Source organism: Ascidiella aspersa, chromosome 6 (assembly GCF_963924565.1).
Source record: "Ascidiella aspersa chromosome 6, kaAscAspe10.2, whole genome shotgun sequence".
Lineage (NCBI taxonomy): Eukaryota > Metazoa > Chordata > Ascidiacea > Phlebobranchia > Ascidiidae > Ascidiella > Ascidiella aspersa.
In genome coordinates, this window is record NC_139452.1 from 21,736,912 (window position 1) to 21,758,154 (window position 21,243).

At 34.4% G+C, this 21,243-nt stretch overlaps 2 protein-coding genes across 3 annotated transcripts; both read right to left on the reverse strand.

Annotated features, from left to right (window-relative positions):
* Nucleotides 1-1,993: 1,993 nt before the first annotated feature.
* Nucleotides 1,994-13,213, reverse strand: LOC146140764 (uncharacterized). Its single transcript, XM_083391500.1, has 10 exons — nt 13,070-13,213; nt 10,786-10,925; nt 9,053-9,226; nt 8,951-8,976; nt 7,663-7,742; nt 7,440-7,477; nt 6,386-6,407; nt 5,463-5,655; nt 4,537-4,641; nt 1,994-3,575 (listed from the first exon to the last, which is right to left on the reverse strand). Exons 1-10 carry the CDS (start codon nt 13,106-13,108, stop codon nt 3,412-3,414), a joined length of 981 nt encoding a protein of 326 aa, XP_083247626.1. The 5' UTR covers nt 13,109-13,213; the 3' UTR covers nt 1,994-3,411.
* Nucleotides 13,214-17,502: 4,289 nt separating this feature from the next.
* On the reverse strand, nt 17,503-20,970 carry LOC146140765 (small ribosomal subunit protein uS9-like). 2 transcript variants are annotated; one of them, XM_083391283.1, is made up of 5 exons: nt 20,845-20,970; nt 19,613-19,714; nt 18,543-18,639; nt 18,307-18,354; nt 17,503-17,695 (listed from the first exon to the last, which is right to left on the reverse strand). In XM_083391283.1, the coding sequence occupies exons 1-5, from the start codon at nt 20,887-20,889 to the stop codon at nt 17,550-17,552; spliced, it is 438 nt and encodes a 145-aa protein (XP_083247409.1). In that variant the 5' UTR covers nt 20,890-20,970; the 3' UTR covers nt 17,503-17,549. The 2 variants fall into 2 exon arrangements, with proteins under 2 accessions (XP_083247409.1, XP_083247410.1); XM_083391284.1 differs by having other exon boundaries at nt 19,664-19,714; nt 20,845-20,898.
* Between the last annotated feature and the right edge of the window lie 273 nt (nt 20,971-21,243).

Below are 21,243 nucleotides of genomic sequence, written 5' to 3' on the forward strand. Positions count from 1 at the left end.
GTGTTTGTTAATGTTTTTAAGTCCGGGCGCACCTGGCGAGCGAAGCGAGCGCGATTTTTTGGGGGTATACCGGCATTTCTTTTAAATTTCCTGCTAGTTTTTATTATTACATTGCCAAAAAATGTTAAAATATATCTGTAATATTTTTTAATCCGTTTTCCGTTTTTCCGTGACGCACTTGGTAGCCTTCCACTGCGCAACGGTAAAGAAGCGCTGATCTAGTCCAGAAACAGCTTTAAAATGTGTAAACAAACTGGACGTAGAAAGATCATTCCCACGAAGCGCGAAAATGTTTCTACCGTACAAACGTAAAATAGTCAAAAAGTATTTTAAATGAACTCATGTCTAGTTGTCAAAGGGTCGCGACTGGCCGAATCGGCGGCAACCCCTGCTTTAAATATACAAACATTTTGCCGCGTATAAAACGGTGAAACGCAACAACATCGAACAACTTAACATAAGAAAGCCAATTATTACGTAACAATGGTCGGGAAACTACTACATGTTCGCAGTACGTAAGTTGCCATAAGGTTAAAAGTTACCTACAATGCTGTTTGTCACTATTTTTATGTGAACCTTTTAGAAAATTTTGCAATCAGTACTTTCATGTAACGCCCCCTTATGTGCGTTCAGCGCCCACCAAATTTGAAAATGAAACAGAACGCCCCCTTGTAAGTCGCCAACGCCCACAAGGGGGCGGTACCGCCCACGTTGGAAACCTCTGGTTTATATCAACTTGTTGTTTGTACGCATTGTAAAAATGTCTAAATAACCAATTTAAAATAGTCTGATTGCGGCAAACTAAACAATTGGTTATTATTCGTAAGTATACTGCTGTTAATATTTTAACTGCTCTTTATCTAATATGTGGCTTGTTATTATACCAAGCTTGTGTTTTATAATTTCAGTCATTCTAAATCAACCTACGGCCCACGGATCAAATCCTTAGCAAGGTAGGCTAAATGATAAAAATTTAGGCGGCTTACAAAAATCAATTATATTACACACTTTCTTGTGCCAAAGGCTAGCGCAGCATGGACTTACGCCTATCCAGAAGTGCAATTTCTGCCGATTATGTCACGTTAAAACTTTTTTAGCGCTTTGCGCCGATCTATAACCTCTTTGCGACATCGCCATTGTATTTTAGGAAACACCTCTTCATCTTGAAATTTATCAGAATAATCGCACTGTATTTTTCTACGTGATTTCTGTGCAGCAACCGCTGTAAGGTCAATGACTTTTACAAATTCATATTGATAAATGCCAATTAGCGAGTAGTTCACGAATCTTGATTGTGTGCTCAGGGCATCACGTATTCCGCTTTTTAAACAAGATGTTTTTTCGCGCGACCGCTTTGTTGCCATATCCTTGAATGTAGGCTATTTATACTCGATTAAGTTGTTTTTTTTCGAGTTCAACCGGGAACACAAGTTTCTTGAGAATATGTGTTTCATGACGCCACTATGTGACGTTATTTCTAATTTTCACGACTCGCTCCCATATAAAAAAAAACACTGATCTGATGTGGGTCCCTACTAACTTAGCCTTAAAAATTGTTTTGATCATTTAAAAAATATTTGCGCAGTATATATCTGTCTTAAAGGGAAAATATGTCCGGAGTGTTTTTAGCCCATAGTCCAGTGTTTGACTCCACAACCCTGTATCCCACCTAACTGCGTGACTGAAATAAAAGTGAGTAGGTATGTACTTAATATACGCTATACAGCAATCCACTCAAAGTGGTTTAACATCACTCATCGAGCCAGCAGGAAAATATTCCACCCACGCTATTATTTTACACTTACGCGATTTACAGTGTGCTGCCTCAGATTCGAAATTCCACTGCGCAAACGCACGTCGGACTCGGGGAAAGTCTTAGTCGTCTTTACTCAACTAAAATCCGACTGCCAAATCACTTGACCGTGCCGCGTCCCGAGTCCCGATCGGACCACGCATTCTTCAAACAACAGATGTAATTTTGTATTTTGCGAGCACCACGTTTACCACTTTGTACATCCACACGTTGAAACTCCAATATTTGTATTTCGGAAAAACAAAGTGCACGTTTCACTAAGTGTCAAAATTACCAAAACATATAGTGCAACAAGACTCTTGAAATATATCGCTAATAATTTGTTGTCTTGGGGCGGGGAGCTACAAGTTATTTTGGAAATTGTAATGCAAAAAACACGTGACTGTTTTCGCGAGCCGGACATAAAATTTTGTGTCGTATTAATTTGGTTATCGTGGAACGAACAAAACATAAAAGACTGTGCAACTAAACATAAGTGAGCCTTAACACTTTGCGGTAACATTTAAAATTTTAGTAAAGTTTAGTTTAAAATTGCATCGGACAGCATTTCAAATATACTTTGTCTTAAAGAATTATGCCGCAGCCCGATAGATTAAATTCTGCGGACCGGATATGGCCCGCGGGCGTAGTTTGGTGACCCTGGACTTAAATTCACAAACACTAACTCTCGTGGCAAATTCAGGGGCTACTTACGATAAAAGCACCGGGAAACAATTTCGCAATATGAATTTAAAACACGTTCAATAAAACCAAGAGAACCGTTTGTAAGGATAATTATAAAATTGAAACAAAAATATGAATAATAATAAAAAAACACGAACTTTTAGAGGCTGAAACAGTAAATACACCACATATCACGTTAAAAACTTAAACATGCAACTGCGACCTGCTGTTAAGCGTGCAGGTCAGATAAAAAAAGAAGATCGAAATGCAGATTAATTTTACCAAAATTTAAAAAAAATTGGGCAAATATTTACTAAAAACTAAAATTTTATTTAACAATTTCTTAAAAACGTTAATAAAAAATACTAGTAAATCACGCAGTAAGGCACGAGGATTTATTCCATTATATAAACTTCAGGTCTTAATATACCAAAGGTTAGACAGCTAACAATATGGGACAGTACTCCAACGGCAAATAAACATTTTGAGATTTGACTAAAATGGGATATCGTAGGGCGGTGCTTCCCAACTGTTTTTGGCTTACAGCTTCCTACAGATTGCATAATGTCAATTGCGGCAGCTTTACAAGTATTTTTGAAACGTGATTTTGTTTAATGGCACACTAAACAAAATTGGAACAACATACATCAACTAAACAAAATGTAGAACTATGTTTCTTGATTTAATGTTGTCCAATTATACACAAACAATTACTAGAGACTTACCAATTGAGCACAAAACAAAATCTTAAAAATTCATAACCATCTCTTAGCACCCTTAAAATTTAAAACATCCTCATGGTTGGGAATCACTGTTCTAGTGCAATATAAGTTAATACATGGATTAAGTATCGGTGTAACAGTAACTTTTAAAAATAAAGCATCATTTTCTGGGTTCTTCTCAGTCAGTCATTTTGATCAAGGGACTTAATTTGTTCAAACGCGATTCATGGCTTTTTCGACAATAGTGCGATATGTGGTAAGATCCTTCCTTTTAAAGTATTCCAGGATTTTTGTTGCAGTAAATTCTAATATTTCGCCACTTTTGTTTTTCTCGCACATTTCGAAGCGCCGTATAAAACGTTCTTCAAAACTTTGGCCTGAAACAGAAAAATCTTAAAATGTAGAATAAGCTTAAAAATTAAAAATATATATCTAAATGTGCCAAAATGCCTAGCTAGATAGGATGTAGGTTGAAACTTATGGCATTTTAGCACAATACACATCAAATTAAGTCACTATCGAAAAAAATATATACGCTAATTATATTATTATTATTATCAATAATGATAAAAGCATTTGACTACATCGATTTTCTATAAACTAAACTTGAACCAAAGTTGGCCAAACTAAGCAGCATGAGCCAACAATAGTGTAATGCAGTGCTCTTCAACCTTTTTTGGTTTGGTGAACCCTTAAAGTTGTTGTAACGAACTCATGCACTCTGTTTACTTAAAAGGTAAACTGAGGTTAAAAGCGATAAAAAATCGTTGTGCATATTAACATCATCATGTCAATTAAACTGAGGGGAGCTGCCGAAGTTTTACACACTGTCGGTAAGAGTTGGATTATGGCTGCAGGCTGCTTGCGAATACTATTGCATGTCATAAAACAGCTTCCAAACAATCGTGAGAAAAGAGCGGAGATTATTTTAATGACTATTTTGTCATTAAAAATGTCAAATAATAATGGCTCATTAAAAGTTTGTGATGCACCCTTGTATACCTTTTTTAACTTGTGCACCCCATGCATATTTTGATAAACCCTAGGCCGTACTGTATACACCGGTTAAAGAGCACTGGTGTAATGCACAATTAAACGTATTAAAACATATATTTTTTTAACTTAAAAAGGAATTCAAGAAAACCTAAACAAAGCAATGATTTTTATTTCTTTTATATTTTTGTGTGCATCTATGAAAACTATCTTTTTTAAAGCAACAAAAAGTTTTTCCTCTGAAAGTGAATAAAAATTGCTGCATTAAAACAGAAGGTCGGTCTCGTCTGACCTAAACTTATCTGGCTTTATCATTTTAAACCTAGTTATTAAAAGATTACTTACCTTTAACATCATCAATATATCTGGTAGTAAGTCCAAAGTTTCTAAAGAACTTTAAAGAGTCCTCTTCATCCATGTTTTCCGACAACGCTTGTTTAATATTTGTCACTAAAATATATAAACTAGTGTAAACATTTAAGCAAATAGGCAACAAATTGTTTAAAAAAAATAGTAACAATTGGGAATAAAAACCATGATATTCTCCAAAAAATAAATACATATTTAGTTGGACGATTTGTTATCACATTTATACCAAGTGGTGAATCCGTGATCATCACATACCAAGGTGTTATATTCGTACTGATCCAACACCAATGGAATTTAGACAGTCATATTTGATTGGTATGAAATGCAGTGAATTTATAAATTTTTTTCAAAATTATATAAGTCGGTTAAATTTTCTATTGTACATTTCAATTCTACCTTTTAATAGGTTGACGCATGCATAACAAGAGATATTTTAAGACTCTCCTCAGTGGACGAAATGCGGTCATAATAATAACTGTGTTTTTTATTTTAAAGCAGTGGTTCCCAACCAGGGGGTCGCCACTCGTCATGTACTATTTGTTAAACGAAAAGTTGCTCAGAAAAAAACAATATAAACTAAAATATTAGCAGTAGAATGAGCAAGACCGCCAATCTAACAATTGTGTTGATTGGATTTACTTCAGTGAACCAGTCGTGTTTGTGTTGATTAGTATTGTTTTCAATCAATGGCCGAAGCATACTTTAAGTCTAATTACCCCTAAAATTTGGGGTCACATAGATTTTTAAAAACTGAAGGGGGCTCAACAAAAAGGTTTTGAATAACTGTTTCAAAGGTTCTTAATTTAAAGGTAGTATTGTAATTTTAAAGGTAGTACTGTATTGCCGAAATATCAGGTATCAGTATTTAAATAAAATATAAAGTATAACACATCCCTACTCACTAAGTTCTTGTCTGGAAGTTTCCATTGGTGAGGCTTTGTTGGCAATCACACTAACTTCACTGTCACCAAACGCGTGCTGATCATTAGTAGTTTCAGTATTAAAACCAGTATCACATATAGTTTCACCACCAGTCACGGTGGAGGAGTTTTGTCTATTTACAAGGCTGCTTTGTTCACCATTCTCATCAGCATTCTGTTAAAATGTTTAGGACCAAATAAAATTAATCGATGGTAACAATGTATTATTTGAAGAGTCGCTTTGTAAACCTAAGAGCCTTTGATCAGGAAGCAAGATATTTCATCTTGTTAATTATCTGAATTTATAATAGTGTTGGACGGGATGCCTGTGTCTACCAAAGAGAAGCATGCAGCTTGAAATTTCGTCATGTACAATCGCCGGAAGCAAACAAGATATTGATCAGCAATTTTTACACATTACTCAAGGCAACCTAACTTAGTCAGCAATCAGACAATTATCCAAACAATTAAATAAAATCGGCCTTAAAATTTAAACATGCCCTAAGTGACTCCCATTGCATGATACGAGTCTACTCTTCAAGAAGACCCATGACCTGGCCGCCAGGTATGCATGGATTGGATAGGTTATTAATATTTGTTTAAAAATTTATAAACAATAAAAATTTCAAATTTGAAAAGCAAAAGTCATAGAACTTGAGAAATAACAAAGATTTTCATTCAAAACTGTACACATTTCTTTATGCGCATATTTTATCCTTCTGTTGTGAGGTGCCCACAAAATTTAATAATTGGATTAAACCCAATAAAGTATATCATTAGTACAAAAGGCATAATAATACTAGGATGCTAGGGGGCATTGGTGGACCAGGAAAGCAATATATGGACTTTATGAAATACAAGGCCATAGATATGATTTTACTATGTGTTTAATTCTGTCTACTTACCACAGAATCTCTTGAATTGCTTCTGAAATACAAAAAAAAAATTAATCTCATTTTTTGCCTTTATCAAAGTTCACATTAAACTACTTAGTAGGTCATGCCCCATTGTAGTTTACTTTGTAAACGTAAACTAATATGAATAAAGTAATTATTTAGTTTTTAGAAACATTTGACCTAGTTATTCCCAGATGCTTAATTTAAACTCATGCCAATTTGTTACCCACAATCTTTACCCATTAAAACAGTGATTCTACACCGGGGTGCCATGGCACTCTTGGCCCTACCCTAGAGTCTAGGGTACCATTTTTAACACTCAAGGGTGCAAAGAAGTATTCAAGTTCTTTAGGATTCTAATTGTTTTTCTATTGGAAAGCTTTTTGAGTTTATCAAACATTGTTGCACAGTTTATGTGCTGTTTCAATCTCCTTTATTGTAACGTTACAGTTAACCACGTAATAGAAATACGAGCAATGGTGCCGTGAACTATTTATAATTTCTGTAGGGTGCTGCAAGCCCCAAAAGGTTGCATCTCTGCATTAAAACATTAAACAGATATATATTTTTTTAAACAAAAAATAAATCTTTTCACATTTTTTGCAAATATATATCAAATAAAATACTGGAAACATCATTGCTAATGAATTAAGAAAATAATATTATTGCATGATGAAAATAACGGCCCAAATAGACGTTAAAAGCGACACTTTAAATCATTAAACTTATGAACAAATCCGTATATAGTGTTCCAAAATATTATTGCATTTGTGCAAAAATAGATTGCTTTAATCATTTTTAGAGATTATGTAAGGAAGTTTCAAGTGGTGCCTGTAATATCTTTGAAATTGTTTTAATTCTTGGTCTGGTGTATTGCAACTAATGGTTTAATCCACATATGGCTTTATTTGGCCCTCAGAGCAATTTAAGTTTGGGACGCTTGTTTTAAACTTGAGGCCCCTATTATTTAAAGGTATAGAAAGGGCATACTCATAAAAAAGTTTAATAACCACTGATTAACATTTCAATACAAAATAAGAAAATCAGTAACCAACTCATTTACCCATGTGATTCCCTTGTAGTTTCTTTTCCAAACTTTTTCTGTAAAAAAGCAATATATGCTTTGTAAAGAGATTGATTTAATTGGGTTATATCACATATGCTTATGATTTAATATTAACAATTTACTTATTTAAAGAACTAAACATTTAAAATTACATTACATTTTACTGTGTTTTATGGTAAGTTATAAATCCATCAGAAAAGGGAAATTTCGCAGGACTTACCCAGATAAAATAACCACAAGAAAGACAAAAAATTGCACCCAAGAAGGTAACAATGATAACATCACATGGAAAAGGAATACCTAGAAATATAAAAAGTATATATATATATGAATATTTCTTTAATTTTTGTATTTAAATAGAAATATTACTCCATGAATGTTCTGTCAATAAACTAAAACTAAATTGTTGTTTGGACCTCTATTTTTAATATTTATCAACAGTTAAGTGTGTTAATATGCTTTGACAGCAAGTTTCTATTGATGTTTTAAACAAAATCCCCATTGTAAATAACAATTTGCAAGGTATCAGACATGTGCCTACATGAGGAAAAATGGGTGATACGATAGCTCATGTGACTTTTGTGTTTTTTCTACAGTTAACTTAATAAAAGCACATGCTCTTAATGAGAAAAATAACATCTCGCAGCACTAGCGGCAGATTTTAGATTTAAAGTTGATTTGATGTGGTAAAAAACAATATAAAATATAGCTAATGGTGATGGCAACACTTTCTACAAAAATTATAGGCACATCTTCTACCAGTTGTGAAAATAAGCCAGAAAGGTCTAGATCTGCGTTCCGGTTTAACAAATTTTTACAGGTACACTTTACCAGAAAAAAATACTCTTTTTTTGTGAGACCATGTCACATATTTTTATTTGATTTTTTTGTGTGTCTGTGCTCTACACACAGCCTTTAGTGTTTTTTGTATACTAGACTGCTCGGTACACATTTTTGAAGTAATTTTTAAACTTTTAAGCCTTTCTTTACTATAGCTTGTGGATGAACAGCAAGAGTTCAGCATGTCTGTAACTTAGGGTTAGCTTATAACCCATAACAAGTCAAGTTTAGAAATTCTTACTTAATTATAGTTGTTTGGTATATAATAAGTTGGACTATAAAAAACAAGTAAATTAATCTTATTTTATTCATTGAAACCAAGAGCTTAATTAGCAGGACATTTCATTTATAATTATTCACTTTTTTGAAATTAATATTTTATTTAGTTAAGTTCTTTGTAAAACGGGTTAGGAACTAACCCATTGAACAATAAGTGTGCTTTAATGGTTAGTCGGTATTACTTTAGAAGGGATAAATCACATATATATTGTGGACATATTTAGAACAAAGATTTTATTAATTATACAATCCAAGTATATGATCCCCTTCAAATAGTGTTATGTACAAACATAATGCAGCAATCCCTATTAGGCTGACTGATTCTATTTTCGGCTTTTTTAGGCATTTACAAAGGCACTTGAAATACTTAATAATAAACTCTTACGTACCTTTTTCAGGGGGAATCTTCACACAACTGAAAAAAATATATTATCAAGAGTGATTGATTTAAATAAAGAAAATTGCAAGTTATAACATCTTTCTGAACAAACCTTGCAGGAGTGGTTCTATTTCCATTGATTCTAGTGAGGCCTTTTGGGCAGCTAACCAGGGACTGAATACAGGTGGTGTTTAGGTGAGGCCCCTGGGGCATGTACCATTGAATATTAGGATTGTCATCCTCAAACGGACAAGATTTACAAACTGTGGATGATACATTTCCACGACTAAAAATAAAAAAAACGCTACTGTTAGTTTTAATACAAAATTATTATCTAAATAATTTTGTTTAACAATGCATCAATTAGTTTTACCAAAAACATAACAAGAGAGCCATACTTATGCCTTTGGATATGTTTTGTTAACCACAACTCTAATTTCTTAGCATATTTCTAGCGGCTCCAATTAGAATTTGAAAAATAAATCATTGGTTTTTAAGTATTTATTAATTGATTATCCCTTTCTCGTAGCAAGAAACCAACAGGAACAGAAAAAAAGGTTTGTCAATTTATTAAAGTATTTTTGAACAAATAACAAGTCAAGTCATAACTAGAGCAAGTCCTTTATTTCAAAATAATTGTTTTTTTATGCCTGATGTTATTTATACACAAATTAAATTTCTTAATTCAGCAATGTTTAGGGGTGTAGTCTACCCTAACAATATTTTATAATGTCACACAGTAGTAAAAAATATTACTTGAGTTAGGAGTTTTATAATTTAAGGACTTAAAAATTGATGAATAGTTATCAAACTTGTTGAAAACTAGCATCTCATGGAAATGTTTGTAACTATGGATGAGCCAGTTTTAAATGCAAAAAGGGTTATCTATGTAGCATGTGTACATATATATGTATATATAACATGGTCCCTGTGACCTGCTGGTGACTTAAAGGCATAATACCCATTTGTTCGTATTCTCGGCTCAAGATTAAAAGCAAATCTTGTGTTCGGCCCTAATACCACTTTTACATTAAACATTGTAAGAGCGAATACATTTAAAAAAATTAAAGAGTGTGTATTGGTAGGACGTCAAATGAAAAAACTCAAGAGCCTCAATTTGAAAAGAAAGAATAGAGGTGGAAAGAAATGCATGACGTTCATTAACATAAGTAGTATTGAGGTTCTAATGTTAAAGATTCTGCCTATTAAACACTTTAATGACTGGGATTTTAAATGAATTGGAAAGTCACTTTTTAGGCACATTTGAACCTGTTCCACAAAACTTGCGGAAGTAAAGAGTATGGTCGATGCTTTTACAAGGATAAAAAATGTATGCAGTGGTTGACATGCATTTTTTGTGGGAAAATGCGTGAATTCTGATTTAAAATTTGAAGTCAACATAGTTAAAACAGGTACCCTCATTCAAAAGAAAGAAATTATATAAAAATGAGTTTGACTAAAACGTGCCCCAATGATTGCACTTCGTAAAGGCATAAATGTATTAAAACATTTGATTTAGTGTAGCCTTAGTTTCGTGCAGACAATATTACATTTTTTGTCTTTTTATGTTTATGGTAATTACGGTTGCATGTCGGAAATATTAAATTTTACATGACAGTTAGATGTTATTTTGTTGAAAAGTCAGATTTTTAAAGTAAGGCAAAGCAACTAACACTAGAACTTACAGTACCGGTAATTAAAATTATAAATATTTAAAAAAATATATATATACATGCTTAACCATAAAAAATATAATTAAAACGTTATAAGGAGTACAACAAAATAAGTATAATAGCTTTATATTAAAGTTAAGTTAAATGAAAACATTAGCAGTAAACCATTCACCTGCAAAGGGTCTTTGTGTACTCCCCAGCATTGCAACCACAGCAGTGAAAGTCTTTGTACAATATTACTTGGTGCCCATTTTCATTTGGAAGTGTATGTTGACATATTTCATCTAATGCAGCATCAAGTAAACATGCTACCTGAAATAAGCGGAAAACAGGTCACATGTAAGATATGTCAAGGTTAACTGGTGAGGCAAAATAATAAAATGTGGCACCAAACCTTTTGAGGAACAAAGAAACAATTAACCATATAATATTTTTTTTAATAAACAAATTTAATTAAATATTGTCAAAAAACTTTGATCTGTATAGGTGATCACCAGAGAGCAGATACCCGAGAAAATATTGACATATTCTGTTGAACAGCTCAGTTACAGCAACTCTTTGAGATTTAAAAGTAACTCTCCAAAATTAGGATTTTTTTGTTTTTTAAGAAAACATTAATAATATTTTATAGTAAAATATCGGTGTAGACATATCAAGTGGAATGTACCAATAACAAAACCAATATATGGCTGTATTTCTACCACAACACAGTAGGTCGTGACTAGGGATATTCAAAGTGGAATTCGGATCTTTAGATTCAAATCCAATCTGGGCAAAATAATACAATACAGCATAATGGTCAAGTAATAGTAACTCATTTCTTGTATTAGTAACTTTGTAGTCTTTGTATCATATTATTTGACTGCCTAATTAACATTATCCTGTTTGTAGTTAACACAGTTCAATGCCTTGGACTAAATTTGTGAAGAGCTTATTTGTTGCATAAACTATACTGACCAAAAAATAAGTTTGGGCAAGAACCTGGTGTTTTTTTATGTTTTTTTTTTGGTGTGCAATTATGTATCACAAAAATAAAAATGAATAAAAAACACTTAAAGCAGTTGTTTCAAATGTTAAACATTTGTAATTTAATTCTTCGAATACAATAAAGATATGTTGGCAAATAGTTTTGAGATTATTTGTTGTTTTTGCAACCCACCAAGTGTATATTATGATTAGTCCACCACAAATAATAAAGGTAAATATTTAATTAAAAACATACTTTGATTTAACATTCTGGATTAGATATACTAGATTCAAAACCTATTATTCTAGAATACCTTGGGATTCTATTGTGAACTTTTCTATAGCCACTACTCGAATTTTGTTAGATTTATTAATTTGTAAAACTTTTTTATTTTGTATTATACATAAATTTCTAAGATTTCAATATAAAATTGTAGGTGGGGAATGTGCAAAACACAGAATGAAATGTAGGAAATGTTTAGCCATGACTAAATTAAACAATTTTTTGTGAGCTGCAGATATTACCTGTGGGCCAGGTCGGAAAGTTTATTTTTCTCTTTTAATTAGGAATGTTAGACACCACTTATATTTAGGAATATATTATTTAAATCAGGGGTCGGGAACCTTTTAGCTAAGAGAGTCATACCTTTAGCTAAGAGATCCATGTCCAGTATTATTGGTTGTATTTTCATGAGAGCCATATAATACTTTTTAACATCAAGTAATAGGTTGGACATGCATCTAGTTATAGTTTAGGTTTACAAAAAACAGTAAATTGAGCAGGGCCGTTTATTTTGTTCGCATTTTAAGGACAGAACATGATATGCACAAAAAATTTATTAGCTAAGTTTGCACAGCTTTGATTATGGAGTTATGCTGAAAGAATGGGGCCTTTTGGATATAAAGACAATTGTGTGAAGCGCCTAAAATTTGCTACTATGTGTAATAAAAAAGTAAATATAAAGTTCGGAAAACTTGCAATTTTATTCAGATCATGCTGCAAATTATAGATCAGATTATTAGAGTTATCTGCAAGCAAGATTCTATCATCAAAAGAGCCAAATGGTGTCACAAAAAGAGCCATATATGGCTCGCGTGCACTGGTCTGGAATCCTACCACAGTGTTAAAACATTATTATACCACTGCACAATATTTGGGTTAGCGTTTGGGTGAGGGTCGGTCAAGTGTTATTATTTATATTTAATAATAATACTTGACCTACCCAAACCCAAAACGAGGATTCTAGACCAGCGCCAGCTCGCGAGCCATAGGTTCTCCACCCCTGATTTAAATGGACAAAAACTTAACATAATAAAACTAAACTATATGAAATAACATAAATAAATTGAACCATTTGGGGGGATGATGTTATAATTAAATTTTATTTTATAATTTAGCGTTATTTTTATGATTTATTCTCTGTTCTATTTAAATTACCAGCCATGACAGACGACAGCAATTCTTTGTCCCTAAGAAAAACTGTACTTACCAACATCAAAAAACAAAATTTCATAAGTATGCTGTCCATATCCTTGTGTTAGCTGTTCAGAGATATATTTTGAAAACAATCAAACTTCTCAAAAAACATGGTATTAAAATATGAAGAAATGTAAATGGGTTGTGGTTGTATAGGGTTCTCGGTGATTTGCCGGGGGATAGAACAGGGGTTTTCCCTCACAGTGATTTTATTTATTTTGCTATGACGTCATGACATTTCAGCTAATAGAAAGCGTTTCAAAAGTTCTTGGATTTGGAACCTCATAATGGACGTTTATTCGTTTAACGCCTATGTCAGGGGTTGGCAACGTTTCGTATGCGGAGTGCCAGTTTATGAATAATGTTAATATATCAACAACTCGCGTGCCAAACATTTTCTATGTTTGGATTTGCACTGGCAACCTGCGGTCCCGAGACAGCCTTAGGCTGGATCCCCACCGGACCTGAGACACGACGCGACGAAACATGTCTGACTGTTGGCTTGTCGCGTCGTGCCCGAAAGCGACTTTGTCCAATCCCCACCGACAAAGCGCGCGAAACTTGAACTGGTCAAAGCTAGGCGATATAATTCAGTTGTGATCATGGCAAATAACATGTAAATTTTGGAAGAAATATGTATTTTGAAACGTAACCAGCAGTTTATACGACAACACAAGTAGTGGGTACACCCTATTTGTGAAAAAAGGTATTGTAGGGGGTGTGGGTCCGATTAATGAGTCTTCATTTATATAATTGCCAAGATGAATCGACCACACTCCTACAAGATTTGAGATGGCCTGTCTTCGTGAGGCCATTCAGGTCCAATTCTTTCCTTTAGTTCAGATACATGAACAGTCAATTTTTGCTGTCTTCAGTCAAAGCTGTAAAAGCCTCTCTATTTTATGTTGATTGAACACGCTATTTATAGACGAGAATCAGTTAAGAAAATTTCTGCGATAAAGAAAGATTTACGTCATTAATTCTTATAATACTTAACAAAATATCACGTGATAACAAGGCGTGGTCTAAACCTTTTTCACACTTATTTCTGACGCGAAACATACAAATTTTACGTCAAAATGCGATTGCGAAACAGCCTCTGACTCCAGTTAAATGTCAACAGTTTGAAAATCACACAACCGGGGAAACCGACTAATGTTCAGACCGCGGTGTTTTGAAACATATACAAAAAAACGGATGTAAATACCTTGACGCATAAAAATTGGTGTCAGCAATTTGAATTTTTGCAAATTCGCTGCAAATATATCGCAAACATTACAATGTGGTTGCAAGAAATTTACGTAACGGAATTTTACCGAAAACTTTCCGCTTATCGTTTGCACATTGGCTGCAAGGAGTAACGCAAACATTACAATGTGGCTGCAAAGAATTTAGGCCATAGATTTTTACTGAAAATTTTCCGTTACGACACATCGATTAAAAACAAAAATTCTCTGGGTAAACACAATATGACGAAGTGGCTACTACAAAATAAAGAGGTTTCTCTCTATGTACTTTTTTGCACTTTATTAAAACATGAAGATAATTTTCAAAATTATGCAAGGGTGTCTTCAAAATTGTTTTTTGATCTAGTCAAGCTGGTAAAATCATACATGGAAAAAAAAGATACGAATTCAAAGGCTTTTCGACCGTTTCAGGAATATAATTTTATTGGATTTAAAAAAAATAACCTGCCTAACCTTTTAAAATAACATTCGTAATATAAAACCTACAAAAACCCGTAAAAAACTAATGGTTTCTATTAAAAAGCATCTTCAGACACGATTAAAAAGTAGTGCACGCGCTATCCCGCTAAAAGCGCGTTTAGTCGTGTCTGTCTGCTGTGCGTAAGATTTGCGTCAAGTCTGGTCGCGACAACAAAAGAAATAGCGTTCCATCTCATTAGTCGCGATCAGACTGCTTTAAAGCGTTTTTGTTAAAATTAGATGGATATTCAAACAACTCATAGAGGTATTGGAAAATATGCCACCATATGCTATTCCACGTAAACAATTTACAGTTATCAGTTTCAAAATTTGGTGCTGCGTATGGGTTGGGCACACGTCGGACTCGGATAGTTTTACCTTTAATCTTAATCGAGTCCCGAGTCCGACTCCACAGCCCTGCTGTGATCTGACATCTAATTTACGAATGATTTGACATCTAATTTACGTAGCTTGGGAGGCGCCATTAAACCTCATTTTATAAATTAATTTCTGTAAAGATACCCCAACCCTGCTGAAAAAAGCGAACTGAACACAATGCTGTGCCCGCTTTTTTTGAATATACTTCGACGCTTTTTCAGATGATACCAAGTGTTAACTATCAGTTTCGCTTTTAGCTTGGTTTCTCAGTCGCAAATAAACACACGTGCTTGCTTTTAAGTTAGAATGCACTTCTTCAAAGCTATAAACATCACGCCAACTTTAGGGCATTGTGACGTAATACGAACGGTTAGTCGAAAACAACAAGTTTAACGCCCACACAAGAGTTAAGACAGTAATTTGTGACACGAATTGGAAATGTATGCAACCACTTAATTAGCGCTAGTGTTAGTGATGTAATAATAATAATGTAGTAGTGATGTAATGGTTGCCCTTTCTTAAGGTGATATAACGTCCTGAAAAATCATCTCGCGTGTCACTTTTGGCACGCGTGCCAGGGGTTGCCGACCCCTGGCCTACGTTATATACAGACGTTGGTTTAAGTATCTACTTTTTATATTATATTATTGGGTCAAGTTTTTTAGGCCGATTGTTAAGTTTATCATTGAGACGATGTGAGATAAACGTCAACATAAAGTCTATGAAAGTAGCCAACATAAAGTCTACGAAGTAGCATGCAAAAACAATAAAATTCAATGGTAAATAGATTTCAATAAGAGTTAAGACTATAGGTACCGGTGGTCATAAATAAGAAATAATTTTACACACTGACAACGGACAAAATTACCACAGCTAGCTTGAGACTTTTGGTACCTATTACTTTTTCTAATTATCCGTCAAGTAATGCAATCGGACTACTGTATGTGTCTACCACTTTTGTTTTGTTTTTTTGACCACAATTACGTAGGTTATATAGGAGAAAGTCAATCTTTAAAATATAACCTCAATTCGCTTTAACGCGCATATGAAAAAAATTTCAACAACAGATTGTTGGTAAATAAGTTATATGACACCCTTTTGAGTGGATTTCTGTATATCCACTATTTTAGTTAAGTAAATGGGTGACATACAGGCTGAGTCGAAGCCGGACTCGGCAAATTTGGCCGACGTCGAACTCGGGACTAGACGATTAGGACTCCGGTTGTTTTTAACCGCCCGCGCCCTGTTTGGCTACCTTTGATTCAAGCTGTGTCTTTTTTGTGCACAACTTAAAAATAGGGCTGCGGAAGTGGTTAAAAATAACCATAGTCCGACTACGGCCAAAAAAATAAATCCGAGTCCGACTCCCGACTCCGGTCAAATGTACGATTTCGTCGAGTCCCGACTTCCGAGCCCGGCCCCGACTCTACAGCCTGTATTCCGCCAACTTACGTAACTAAAATAACCGGGATATTAGGCAATCCACTTATAGGGGTGTCGTGTAATTCATTCTCTTACAATACATGGTTGAAAATATTCCGTCATATGCTAGTCCACCTATGTTGTTGTCCGAGAAGAAACAGTACAACATTAAATTTTGTAGCCAATAAAGAATGTGGATGACATTAAAGACGTGTATTAGACATGTTTTACTGGATTTTCTAGGCTTTCTTGGCAGCTTTGATAGGATTATCAACAAAACAACCTTCTGTTTCAATTTATTTAATCATAGGACTTTGATTACCGACCTACTTTTACGGAGTTAGACTACGGGGGGTTTTGCATCGGAATAAAGCATAATTTTTTTCTTTTAATAGTAAGAAATTGTAATTTCAACCCGTACGCCAATTAAAAAGACGTAAAAAATACACGAGAAAGTCAAGAAACTAACGATCCTGATAAAGTTCGCAAACGATAATTTTAGGCGCTTCTATTCTTACAGTTACTTGGTAAAAGTAGGAGTGACCTAAATAGTTGTAGGCCCTATAAGGAACTAAAATTTTGATGCCCCATATGTGTCATTCAAAATATAGGCGCAATAAACCAAACAAGATTTTATCAATCAAAAATATAGATGTTTAATATGACACTTTAGAAATAAAAATATGCAAAAAATATTTCCACCGGGCCACCATGGAGGTCGAAGTCGTCTGACCAACTCGAATAATTTCATCGCACACTGAAGCACTATTTAGAATATTTGTGGTGCCCTAGGTAAGTGCTACTGTTTTTTACTGGTGAACCCAGCCCTGGGTGCTACTCTCATATATTGCCATGCCAAAATAATCACTCTACGATTCCACTGAACAGTGTGCAACACACAAAAACTAACTTGAACAACTCGCATAATTCAGCAGTCAAGTTGGTTTGATGGTACTTTATTGGCGGATCGCAAAGCAAGACAGTAGCTTATCGATAAGATTTCTGGTAACGTGCTCTTGCCCCGGGCCCACCAAACTTCTTCGATTCCTTGCGGCGAGGATCGGCGACCAGAAGGGTTCGGTCGTATTGGATCAGTGTGTCTTTGATTTCTTTCTTTGACGCTTCGTCGACGACTGGTAAAAAATATTTATCAAATTTAACAAGGCATCTTTTTTCTCAGCTTGGTTGAGATCTAGCTTTAAAAAGAGCCGACCGGTTCGAATAAAGCTTTCCAAACTGGGGGTTGCTTGATCTATATATAATGTAACGACTAAGTATTTAAAATACGTTAATAAATTCAAAGAGTTTGGCAAACTTTGTCTCAACATCCTTTTCAGTTTGGGGATACATGCGCGACTTCATAATGTCAGCGTATTCAAGTGTAACTTACTCATTTTTTTTACGTCAACATTTTACACTTCAAGAAGGTATTAAATTTGACAAGGATGTAAAGATTTACGCTAAAAAATAGGAGGCACAAACTAACTTTAAGCCTCCATTGAAGGCATTAGGACTTAGTTTTTAATAAAGAAAATATATTCTGCATATGACGTAACAATAGAAGTTTTGCTTGGTGATTGGGTCGCTGCAAAAAGAGTGTATAAGCACTGTTGCCTGAACTACTATTTGTGGAAATATTGTCAACAAGCAAAGTAAAAAAGTTTGAATGTACCAGACCTAATTTAAACACTGGGGACCCAAGTAAAAAAATCATAAACTTATTAATCAGTGAATTATTACTCACATTTTTGGTAGTAGGCAACCAAAGACTTAGCCAGGGCTTGGCGAATTGCTAAAATCAAAGAAATTATTATAATTATTTTAATATATCTAAATAAATAAAGCAAAGTAACTAACTATATTCACATTATTATAAGCTGCAGTGGACTATGATACAAAGTTACCTGAAAACAGTAATTTTATGAAGGAAGTAAAGCAGTATTTGAACATCACAGGCTATGAAATAAAAGTAAAACATACCATAAACTTGGGCAACACGTCCACCACCCTTTACTCTGATCCTGATGTCAACTCCTTCAAATCGGGGTTTACCCAGAAGAAGGACTGGCTCTTGCATCTAAGTGTTAGTTTTTTATTATTATGTCTTGGACAAAACATACACCACTCTGATCTAATTTTAAAATGACAATTATCACTGTAAGAAAACAATCTGCAGACAGGTACTTGTTCAGTGTCACACAATTTAAGTGCAAAACATTTAGAGATTCCAAACAAAGTGATGACTAAGTTACCAATACAAATCTGCTTTGTTATAATCTCGCAGATTTGACACATAAGGTATTGCACATGGCACATGTTTTTTGTTAACATGACAGTAATTAAGTTTTTGCTAACATTTATGAGTTGTCAATGCATCTAACTAGACTTGCACGTTTGAATGACTTCCCACCCTTAAACACATTGCAAGTGATTTTCGACAAATGACCACAGCTGACAGTGCCGTTAGGCAGGGTATTTATTCTGGAAGTGGATTGGCCTGGAACAAAATTTTATGCTTGCACCCATATGCGATTAAGGTTCTGGTTGGGGTTAGCGTTGGGTGGTGGTAGTATTAAATTTATACTCCCAAGTTTCACTATTTCCATGCATTATTCCAATATTGATTAGATTACTGTGTTAGCTGTGTAAATAGCCTCAGGAAGTGCCTATTTGCCCAGATCGTACGGGTAGATAAGACTCATCTGTATTTATTCCAGCATACCAATCTAGGGTTGCAAAAAACAACTTGCCTTCAGATTTTTGATAAACAATTTTTTTTTTTTGAGTTTTGCTTGTTATGCTAAAAAAAGAGTTCTTTTTTAACACCAACATGTAGACCTACCCCGATGAGCCCATCTGAAAAGTATCACAGATGCACGGCCAAAAATATTGGGGTGACCTGGTGCAACTAGGTAACCTATATAAAACCTGGAAGCATATTAATGTTTTAGGAGTGCAGGTCTAGTTTGTAACAAAATCGCGGGTGCATCACTTTTTTTGGCCGATGAGGCCTCAGTTAAAACTGGCAGGTTTTTAAAACTGGTTCCTACTTTATATCTCAAGGTTTCCGGTTCTACCACATCAATGGGTCTTCCATTTACTTTGATCATTCCATTGCCACGCTTACAATGGGCTACAGCAGTAGCAGTTTTCTGCAAAAAATAAAATTTTGAAAAGTTAATAATTTTTGCCCTAAACAACGAAGTGAGCAGGTCATTTGGCACTGGTATAGAATCCAACCACAACGCACATTATTTGGGTTAGTGTTTCGCTGCGTTATGCTATTTAATTAAATAATGAATATGATCATAGTTGACCAACACAAACTAGGGTTCCTCTTTTTCCCGGATTTGTTCACTCCCGGGAAACGGGATTGACAAATGAAACTTCCCGGGAATCCTGACGAAATTTTCATGCCCTAATTACGTCATTATGATGTTTAAAATTACTTTATATTAGCTCCAAACGTTTAATTAAGCTAATTTATGTTCTGTAGTCTTGCTTTTGCAATCTTACAAGACGTTCTCGTATTAAAGTCAGCACCCTTATTTGTTTTTATTTAGAAAACACGCGCATACAAGGCGCATTTTTATTGGTAAAATAAATTTTTACGTTTACGTTTTTCCGCTGGTAAGCGCAAAAAAAGCAACTCAGGCAACGACTTTAATAAGTTTGGTAACATTTTTTGGCGCTCGTCTTGAATCCTACCACAACGAACATGATTAGGGTTAGGGTGCCGGTTAGCGTTTGGGTTTGGGTGAGTCCAGTAATAGTGCTAAACAATATTACTTGACCTACCCACACCCAAACACTAACCGACACCCTAACCCACGTATTGTGCATTGCTTAATAATTAATTTAACGTTGTGGTAGGATTCTAGACCAGCGCCCATTTTTTTTCTTCATATTAGGCAAAAATGACAATTTTTTTTAAGTTTTGCTATGTTGCCGAATAACCGGGATTTAAAAAAAAATTCCCGGGATTTCCCGTCGAAACATTCCCCGAGAGGAACCCTAACACAAACGGCACACTAACTTGCACCCTAACCCAATTTTAAATATTGTGCGTTGATTTAATAACTGTGGTACGATTCTAGTTTAGCGCCGGTAGTTTTAACCAAACATTCAGTTTAGACTTACAACTTAAGATAACCAAATGGGGGTGGCTGAATTTGTTTTGGACCAGCAATTTAAGAAGTAACTTCGCACAATGGTGCAATATCTCTATACTACTGCTTAAATAAACACTATTTTGTTAAGACTAACACAAAAACGAAAATACCTTGCGTCCGTAGACCTGAACAGATGGCGTTTTTACACTGGCCATGTTGCTTGAAAAACCAAACTCTACCACGCGAGAGCTAAAGGAAAAAGGACCGGATACCAGAAACGTTTGTGCCTCCGCAAACCTTGCATAACGATTCAATAAAAACATGTTAAAAAAAATATTTAGAATACTCTTATCAGTCTTTGTTGCCAATTAATGTTTGATAAGTTTGGGAAATTGAGAAACTAGTTATCAATTTCAAAATAACTTTCTCGTATTTTTGTTTCAAAGGGGAGATTTTAGACAGTAACATGTTCGAGACAAAATGTTAACATATCGATTATACAAAGTGCATAATATAGTTAAGATTATACATGTTTAGATTTATTCCTACCCAGAAAATAGAAACTAGTC